At 41.2% G+C, this 9884-nt stretch overlaps 1 protein-coding gene across 1 annotated transcript in view; it reads right to left on the bottom strand.

Moving 5' to 3' along the window:
* The window catches only part of FNBP1 (formin binding protein 1), a 125501-nt gene that overhangs the window by 77066 nt on the left and 38551 nt on the right, over positions 1-9884 (bottom strand). The window contains exon 2 of the mRNA XM_012808209.2: positions 1639-1754. Coding sequence (XP_012663663.1) covers positions 1639-1754 — 116 coding nt within the window. The remainder of the gene's footprint in view (positions 1-1638; positions 1755-9884) is intronic.

The following is a 9884-nucleotide window of genomic DNA, read 5'->3' as shown; positions in this document are numbered from 1 at the left end:
TCCCTTAGTAGATGCTCTTTGGATTAAAACTATATATTTCTAAACCAAACATCATCTAGCACTTTAACAAGTCATAAAGCAATATGCAAAACCCAGCTCAACTGTACAGTAAGATCATTAAAGATTTTGCAGGCCACTTTAAGTCCAAGGTTAGGTCTACCAACTACTTTTAAATATCTTTTACAGAAACACAAATTTCTTAGGTAATATAATCACTAAATCTTTAAAGATTTATATTTATAAAAATTATATATAAAAATTTAAGTCCAAGTGAGGTGGCTAATGCCTATAATGCTAGCATTCTGGGAGGCCAAGGTGTGTGAATTGTCTGAGCTCAGAAGTTTGAGAGCAGCTTGAGCAAGAGCAAGACCCCATCTCTAAAATATAGCCAGGCGCTGTGTCAGGCACCTGTACTGCCAGCTACTTAGGAGGCTGAGACAAGAGAATCACTTGAGCCCAGGAGTTTGAGGTTGCTGTGAGCTATGATGCTATGGCCCTCTATTAAGGGCAACAAAGTGAGATTCTGTCTCAACAACAAAAAAAAATTTTTAAGGAGGTCCTAAGTATTTAAAATACTCTTCCACAGGATCCCTTGCATGCTGCTAGAAGGAGTGTGAATTAATACAAGCACCTTGGAAAATGGTGTGACCTTACCTACTGAAGCTAAGCACACATGTAACCTGTGACCCTGCGATTCCACTGCTGGTATATCCTGGGAAATGTATTCCTATATCCACAAAAAGCCCATCCTTGTACAATAACGCTTCTAGGAGCAGTATTCATTATATCTCCAAATTGGAAACAAATAATTGCCCAGAGACAATTGGATGGGTTGTGATACACTCATGGGTCAAAATACTAAAAATAGCCGCAAAAATAAATAAATTGCCACTACATGCAACAATGTGGTTGACTGTCACAAGCTTGAGAACAAAAAAAGCCAGGCACAAAAGAATGCATACCAAATGATTAATTACATCCATTACATCCGCATACAACTTAGAAACAGGTCCCACTAACCCATGCAGTTAGAGTCAGGAGCATGGTAACCCTGCTGGGGAGGGTGGCGACCTGGAAGGGGCCACAGGGGCCTCTGAGGCCAGTCAGCTTCTGTTTTGACCTGAGTGCTGTTTACATGAGTGTGTTCATGCTGTGAAAACATATGCGACTGCACATCGATGATTTGTACACACTTCACATATATGTTAGCTTTCAATAAAAAGTTTACTTAGAAAATAAGCTCCCCCAAATTTAGCAAATATCCTTTAGGAAAAAACTGAGCCTAAAAGCAATTATTTAGTTTATTTTTTCTCTTCTATGAAAATTCATTTTATGTATTAAAAACAACTATTTCTATTGAAATATTACTTTACATTAAAAGGAAAAAAATATTGAAAGGACCATGCCTTTGTTAGCCTTCCATCCATTTTGCAGTTAACAAATAACCTTTTCCTTTTTTTTTTTTTGAGACAGCCTCACTATGTCACCCTCGGTAGAGTGCCGTAGCATCACAGCTCACAGCAACCTCAGACTCTTGGGTTTAAGTGATTCTCTTGCCTCAGCCTCCCAAGTAGCTGGGACTACAGGCACCCACCACGACGCCCAGCTCACAAATAACCTTTTCTATCATCAACTTACCTGAGTTGCTTTGCATAGTTGAGTTCGATCTCTGTCCTTTCCTTTACAAATTTGATGTATTTCTCAAGAATGTCAATTCCCCACTGTGTGTGTTTTTCTAAGTTGTCAAACTGATCCTGTTAAAACAAACAAAGAGAGAGTTTGTAGTCTTTCTCTGTGATTAACACAATGTCAGGGAACGATTCTCTTAACAGTATGCTGCTACATAGAAAGCAGCACTAATATTTTCCATGATTATACTTGGGTGCTTTTTGTTGAGCAATTTTAAATCAACATTACCAAATTTGGTTTGAAAACTGCCTGGAGTACTGAACTCTGATCCATTCATTCATGTTTTCTATTCTTTTTAGAAACATGGTTTTTGGATAAAAGGGGTGTCCCAGTGCAAAGGAAAATGTCTTTCCCAAATGCTAAAAACTGACAGGTGAAACCTACTCGCATGTGTGCACACACCGACACACACCTGCTAACTCAGCCACACCACTAGCCCTAACTGTTATCTCTGGCTAATAACTCAAAACAGTTGATTAAATTTGGAGCAAGGAAAGAGGAGAGGAGAGTTACAAAATTCTGCTTTCTTCAGATGAATAAAGTAATTTGCATGGGCTTTTCTTCCTTTTTTTGAGACAGAGTCTCACGGTAAACTTGGGTACAGTGCCGTGGCATCATAGCTCACAGCAACCTCCAACTCCTGGGCTCAAGTGATCTTCCTGCCTCAGCCTCCCAAGTACCTGGGACTACAGGCACCCGCCAACAGACCTGGCTAATTTTCCTATTTTTAGTAGAGATGGGGTCTTGCTCTTGCTCAGGCCGGTCTCCAACTCCTGAGCTCAAGCAATCCACCCCCCTCAGCCTCCCAGAGGGCTAGGATTACAGGTGCAAGCCCCAGCAACATGGGCTTTATTCATTCAAACATGCAATAAGCCCACATTCTGTGCCAGGAACAATGCTTGGAGCTGGAGAACCAAAATGAACAGAAGCATAGCCCCAATCTGCAGAGGGCCTTGGGAGTCTGCAAAAACAAGAGGGGGTCAGTTGCAACAGCTAAAGAAAAAAGTGTGGAGGAATCAGGTGGACTTGTCCAGTTGAGTGCAAGGTGGGACAAGGAGGGGCACAAGGGAATTGGTGTCAGTGGCTGGTAGGACTAGAGCTAGTCCAGGGCTAGATCACAGAGCTGGGGGTTAAACTACCCAGTGGGCACAAGTGGGACTTGCAAAGAGAATGGCATGACCATAGAATCATGAGGTAGGGAAGTCAGGAGACTGCCCCAATAGTCCAGGCGAGAGGAAACGGGAGCACCAGGGAAGAATTTTTAGGGGCATATAACAAGTAGATTCAATTAGTGTTCACAGATGATTGAACGAGGAGGCTGGGAGGGATATGATGGGGAGAGTCTCTGGTTCTGCTGTTAATGATTAGCCAGACAGTCCAGAGAGCGAGGAGCAGGGGTGAAAATTAAAATGTAGTTTTGACATGTGGAACAAGAGGCTGACATGTCTGGAAAAGAGTTGGAAACAGATTTGTGTTCAAGAAGGGAGGCTAGATAAAGCTCAAGAAGGGAGGCTGGGGGTAGGTGGGTCTGAAACAGCAGCCTGGATAGGAATGCTGAAGACTACTGCAGCTTTGCACAAGATTAGTAAAGAGGGCCTAGCTGGGGAAGGAGAGCCCGGAAGGGACTGTGGAAGTGAGCCAGAGAGAGCATTAGCACATCGCAGGGAATGGAGAATTTCACTGGAAACCGCATTCTCCATGGAAAATTTGCTGCCTCCTGAGAGGTAACGGTAATAGAGGATGAGTCTTCTAGGCCCAGCAACGAGACTGCAGAGAGATAAGCCACCACATGTCTCAAAGTTGTAACCATTTGCCCAAGGACGCAGATACCATCCCTGCTTCATTTCACTAATCAGTCATGAGGATCATGAAAAATAAAGATGAGCCTCCACCAACACGAAGATTCAAAGCTGCCCATCAGTTCCACCACAAGTGCACACAATATAATAGCAACATTCCGGGTCAGGCTTTAGATTTTTAAGAACTGTCTTACTGAGGTATGGCTGACATTTTAAAGGCTATACATATTTAAAGGCTGTATACAACTTGATGAGTTTGAAGAAAAGTATCCACCCCCCAAACCATCACCACGATCCACCCCATATTCACATACATCTACTCTAGAAATTTCCTCTGACTCCTTTAACTACTTTTTATTTTTGGTAAGAACACTTAACCTACCCTCCCGGCAAATGTGTGCGTGTCTGTACATGTTGCTAACTACAGGCACTCGCTGTGCCGTCCATCACCATTCAAGTTCAGCATCAGCTCCATCTGTCACTGGGCTGCACTATTTTCCATTCAAAGAGGTGCAAGCTGTAAAGTGAGTCGGCCTCACACCAGCAATATGTTCTCCATACAGTGAGCTGTATTCCAGAGCATTCTGCAAGCTGTAATACAGCACTTACCAAAATGATGGGGCCCGAATAATCTTAATAATACAAACCTGACTCCGGAGCAAATGAATCAGTGCTTGTTTGTGACTACAGCGCGGTTCTTTTTATGACACATTAAGACATCTCTAGTGACACCACACCCCATTCCTGCTATCACATGGATCACCACAGCATGGACTTTTTTGACAAGAGCTAAAAGAAAATTCAAAACAGATGAAAAACTAATCAACCCACTCACATTCTTGACTAAAATGTGGAAAACTTAATGGAAAAAATTCCAAATCTTAAAAAGAATCCTTTGTGAGGAAATATTATAAGTGGCCCTTTAAAAAAATAGCTTTTGCTACTTTGGGGATGGTGCCATTGTTGGAAACACATCCCTGCCTGCTCAATGTCCATTGACAGTGCTTCTGAGGACCTCTCTGCCCTCTTAAAATCACTGAAAACCCCAAAGAGCTTGTTCAAGTGCGTTATATTTATCAATATTTGCTCTATCAGAAGATAGAAATGGAGAGATTTTTATTTTTATTGTTATTATTTTTTGTTTTTGCATTTTTTGGCTGGGGCTGGGTTTGAACCCACCACCTCTGGCATATGGGCCGGCACCCTACCCTTTTGAGCCACAGGCACGGCCCAGATTTTTAAAAATATGTATTAATTCATTTAAGAAGTCCAGTACACATGAATGGAACTAGCATTTTTTTTATTTTAAAAAATAGCTACTTTATGAAACAAAACAAAAACTAGTAGGAAGGACTGCTTTATTTACATTTTTGCAAATCTCTTTAATGTCTGGTTCAATGGACGGACGACAGCTGGATTCTGACAGATGCTTCTGCATTCGATCTGCTATGAATGGGTGTACTGGGCTTGAAACATATGAAAAAAATATACCTTCACACAGATGTGTGGCTAGAAAACAAAGGAGCAAGTCAATGCCCATTCAGGCGAGTGGGGACATTCTTCTTTAATACCATACCAAGCCTTGACAAACAATAGTTTCTCAAAGGCTAGGCGCAAAATGAAATCTAAAAACCATAGCGATGAACTTTTCACACTTACTTAAAATCCACAGGTCTAACTTGCACTTGGAATGGATCTTGGAATGCGTGATTGTCTACATTATTCATTGATCACTTAGAGACCGTTATCCCACTGATACGTGTAGTTCTTTCAAGTGTTGGCACATTTATTATAAAATATCAAAAAAATCAGACTTGTGTACACTATTCTCTAGCTCATATTTTCTGATAAGTCTTGCCTAGGTGGCAAATTGAAATCCTGTCTTTTAAAAAAAAGAGAGGAAAAGAAACAAAAAAGGGGGGCTCCCATGAAGCGACCTTATTCAGCTTACAACTTCAACAATCACATAAATAAATATTTTGGTATGACTTAAAGTGCTTTATGCAGACTTTCCATCCCAGTGCACACACTAATAAAAAGAGTCAAGATTTGATAAAATTAATATTTTTGCTGTTTCATGAAAGACATTTAAAACTAGAACTGCAAATTTTAAAAACAACTAATGAAGAAAGATACAATAAATGCCAGTGCAATTTGGAGCCACAGCTTTGACTCATGCTAAGGTGCTACCAGTTTTACTCATGTTTCGCACCCTCAGGTCAAATGTTGACACAGTGGAAAACACAATCGATTACGAATGCAGTTTTGCCGTGTGGATTCCATGTGTGGCTTCAGGACCTTCCAGGGGTCCAGGGACCACCTTCGGAGAACCACTATCATATAACACATACTCTAAAATTTCTATTTCCAAGTCACACATTTCTAAAGATTAAGAAAGTCGGGTAATATACAACCTAAGAAAGACAGAAAATGTCTAAGAAGCTCCCTGAAGCACCCTTGACCTCACACTTAATCTTGACTTTCTCTGCTCCTTGAATTTAAACCAGTGAAAAGTTGTCCCAGGTGCTTTCAGCAGTGAGAAGCTGAGTAAGTTAAAAAGACCAAGGAGGCAATAGCAATTGTGTGAATCTATATGCAGATGCCGACCTTTGTGATTATTTTCACATCTGGTTTTATGTTCTAGACTCCTTTATAAAGTGAAGACTGAACTAGAATAACTGTGAACTAGGGCCACTGGCTTAGGTCCTTACACCTTCGTCAGAATTCTTACAGGATCGTGAAGCTCCATAGAGATAAATTTTGCCTTTACAAACCTACAAATCAATTGAGATTAAGAATGGTCTTTCTAGGTCAGTCAGTAGATAATGGTTAATGGAAGTTTTCTGGAATCTGAGTTTTTTTCAAATTAAGCAAAGGCTTGACCCAGAAATACATTCAGAAAAATGGCTTGCTTTGAGATGATGAGATGCAAATCAGTCGTCAAGGAAGTTTTCCTCCAAAATTCAGGTCAGCTTTTAATATGGTGCTGCTTGTGGTTCAACAGTGTACTAAACCAACATTAATTCAAAGTCCTGGGAATAAGCCAATACAGTAAGATACTAACTGGCTAAAAGTACCTCTGTGTAAGTGTCAGAAACTCAAGGAAAGGGGACCCAGAGGCCAGATCCTCTCCATGAGCAAACCCTTCCCTCTGCAGCAAATTCTTCACTCAGGGAAGGGAATCATCCCCTTCATCTTACTGAGTGCACTGCAGCTTGTGGCATCTGGAATACTACTCGAGGATGCTCTAATTTTTGATAAATCCATTTTCCTAAGGACTTGGCCATTTGAGAAGCAGACCTTACATGACTCTATCTATAAACAGAATCTCTTAGGATGATATTACTGGAATTAGCTTCCTTTACCTCAGAGGGAAGTGTCAGAAGGTATAGATTTACCCAAAGAGCAACTGTAAGAAAACTCCCATTTAAAATGTTTTTTAAAAATCAATTGGGGGGGTGGCACCTGTGGTTCAAAGGAGTAGGGCGCCGGCCCCATATGCCTGATGTAGTAGGATCACACTCAGCCCTGGGCAAAAACTGGAGGCTCTGTCTCAAAAAAAAAAAAAAAAAAAAAAAAATCAACTGGGGGCCAGGCATGTTGGCTCACGCCTGTAATCCCAGCACTCTGGGAGGCCAAGGCGATGGATTGCTTGAGCTCAAGAGTTCAAGACCTGTCTGAGCAAGAGTAAGACCCATCTCTACTACACATAGAAGGAAAATAAAAACTATCAAGGCACGGAGGGCTGTGCCTCTAGTCCCAGCTACTCAGGAGGTTGAGGCAAGAGGACTGCTTCAGTCTAAGAGTCTGAGGTTGCTGTGAGCTACAATGACACCATGGCACCGTACCCACGGTGACAGAGTGAGACTCTATTAAAAGAAAGGAAGAAAGAAAGAAGGAAAGGGAGAAAGAAATAGGATTCTGAATATTAAAGAAGTTACACATATAGAAACAAAAGAAGTTTTATAAAACTTCACAAACAAAAATATGACATCGGAAACACCACCTGAAATTATACTCCTTAAGTTTTAAACAGGGCGGCACCTGTGGCTCAAAGGAGTAGGGCGCCGGCCCCATATGCCAGAGGTGGCAGGTTCAAGCCCAGCCCCAGCCAGAAACTGCAAAAAAAAAAAAAAAAATTTAAACAAAGATTTAAATTCATGGACAAATTGAGGATTTTTCTTACAGGTCATATTAAAAGCAGAAATACCCAAGTATGTTTGTTAAACATGAAAGTGTCAAACCTTAAAGTGATGAGAAAAATCATTACCCAGAGGGACTTCATTCCTTACCCACAAAAAGAACAGATAAAATATGAAAGCCAGAATTGGAAGGTTTCTCTCAAGGAGCATAGATACCCTATATCTTGACAACATGAGTAGATGCAGATTTCAGAAAATCAAATATGCATCTGCTATTTCTGAAACTGGTTTTTGAATTAGGGTAGTGTGTAATGCCGCAGAAAGCAGGAGCCTGAGTTGCTGGGACTAGAGAGATGTAAGTAACAAAATAGAGGCCTCACATTGCAGTGCCACGGCTGGGCGGTTAGTATAACGGGTCTCAATTAGAAAGGGAAAACACGGCAACGAAAGGTCTCTCTGTATTCAGAATCTCTTTAAAATGCAATTCTACAACTTGCCATAAAAACAGGTACAAATTTAGGCTTATATGCTGTACTTAGTCATGTCTGTTTCTGTTACAGAAATCAAAATATCAAGGAAATGATTCTATGTTCATGGCACTTTCTAGAAATCGCATTCTAGACACAAGAGACAAGAATGTCAGCGAACACAAGATAAAAATCTATGTACGAGTGAAAAACATAAAAAAACTTAGCTGAGGTTTAAGAGGCAACAACGACACATGGATGAAGGTAACGACATCAGGATGAGGAAGGACACACAGAATCGGAAAACTGCATTTTTGTATTGTTATAACAATAATTAACTAACTGTGTAAAGGGGCAACAAGGAGCTGATGTAGGAAGCACAGCACGTGGGGGACCCAGAGCTAATGAATGTAAAGATGTTCCAAGGTTAGCAATTTTACATTCCATCTGAAATGAAAGGAGAGGGAAAACTATAACCTGCAGAAGAAGCACCAGAATTTTGACTATGCTGAGTCTGAATGGATGAGATTTGGAAGAGAAATTGCTATAGAATGTATTCCTTTAAGAAGCAGAAAGAAGCTTCTAGCCTATTTCAGTGTTCTGAGAACACCTGAGTCACTTTCCATTCCTCGCTCTGTTTCTCTGGAGACAGTAAAAGAAACAAACAAACAAGAACAAACATCTCTAACTGCTCCAATCGGGCCCAGGGAAAGAGACTGTAAAGAACAGAGGTTTTCAAGGGAAAAAAAATTTTAAGTGCTTACATTTTTTATGTAAAAAAATTTTTTTAAAAACTAATTCCTCCAGATAGGCATTGTTAAACATCTCATTAAGTAGAACAGGAAGGGTGGTGCCTGTGGCTCAGTGAGCTGGGTGCCGGCCCCATATACTGAGGGTGGCGGGTTCAAACATGGCCCTGGCCAAACTGCGACAAAAAATAGCCCAGCATTGTGGGGGGCGCCTGTAGTCCCAGCTACTTGGGAGGCTAAGCCCAGGAGTTGGAGGTTGCTGTGAGCTGTGATGCCACTGCATTCTACCGTGGGTGATAAAGTGAAACTCTGTCTCTACAAAAAAAAAAAAAGTAGAACAAGAAAAATATTAAGGGCGATAAGGCAGGAGCCAGGCATGGTGGTCTGCACTTGTGATCTGTTATTGGAAACAGAGGTCGGAGGATCATTTGAGCTCAGGAGGTTGAGGTCAGCCTGGGCAACACAGCAAGATCATGCCTCAAAAAAAGTTTCATTTCAGAAAGATGAGTCTAACTTGTAATTGTGGTGGGCTGAATCAATTCTCATGGAAGACAGAAGCTAACTACTGAAAGCAAAATCTTGTTCTTTATAATAAAAATGTTGTTTCTTTGCAGCAGAACGCAAGAAGGGCTTGGTCAAGTCATGACTTTTAGATGCTCATCTTTAACACAAAATCTGCGTCTGGCTTGGAGCTGGGAAAGGAATCTACTTGCCCATTTTCCAGTTTCGATGTGGAGTGTGGCAGTGGAGGCTGTCTAAACGCACTGGTCTCTCTCCTGAGTCTGCTCAGCCAGCAGGGGCTTTCCTTCCATGCTGTCCTGTATTCCTCTAACCCCAGAGAACTAACTGTACCTCCCAAACATCCGCCCTGTTCTCTGCCAGATATTCTCACCCCCAAAAGTTCAAGATCAACCCAAGAAAGGAAAAATAGGGGAAGATAAAGAGAGGAAGAAACCGCACTCTGGATACCAGGAAGAACTTTGAAGGCAAATCAAAGACTAAAGAAGAGCCAAGTACACAAGCTAAACTTTTTTTTTT

The sequence above is a fragment of the Otolemur garnettii genome, unplaced genomic scaffold, assembly GCF_000181295.1.
Source record: "Otolemur garnettii isolate 467f Iridium unplaced genomic scaffold, OtoGar3 scaffold00087, whole genome shotgun sequence".
Classification (NCBI taxonomy): Eukaryota; Metazoa; Chordata; class Mammalia; order Primates; family Galagidae; genus Otolemur; species Otolemur garnettii.
The sequence above is the reverse complement of the archived record's forward strand: the minus strand, read 5'-3'. Positions and strand labels throughout refer to the sequence as shown.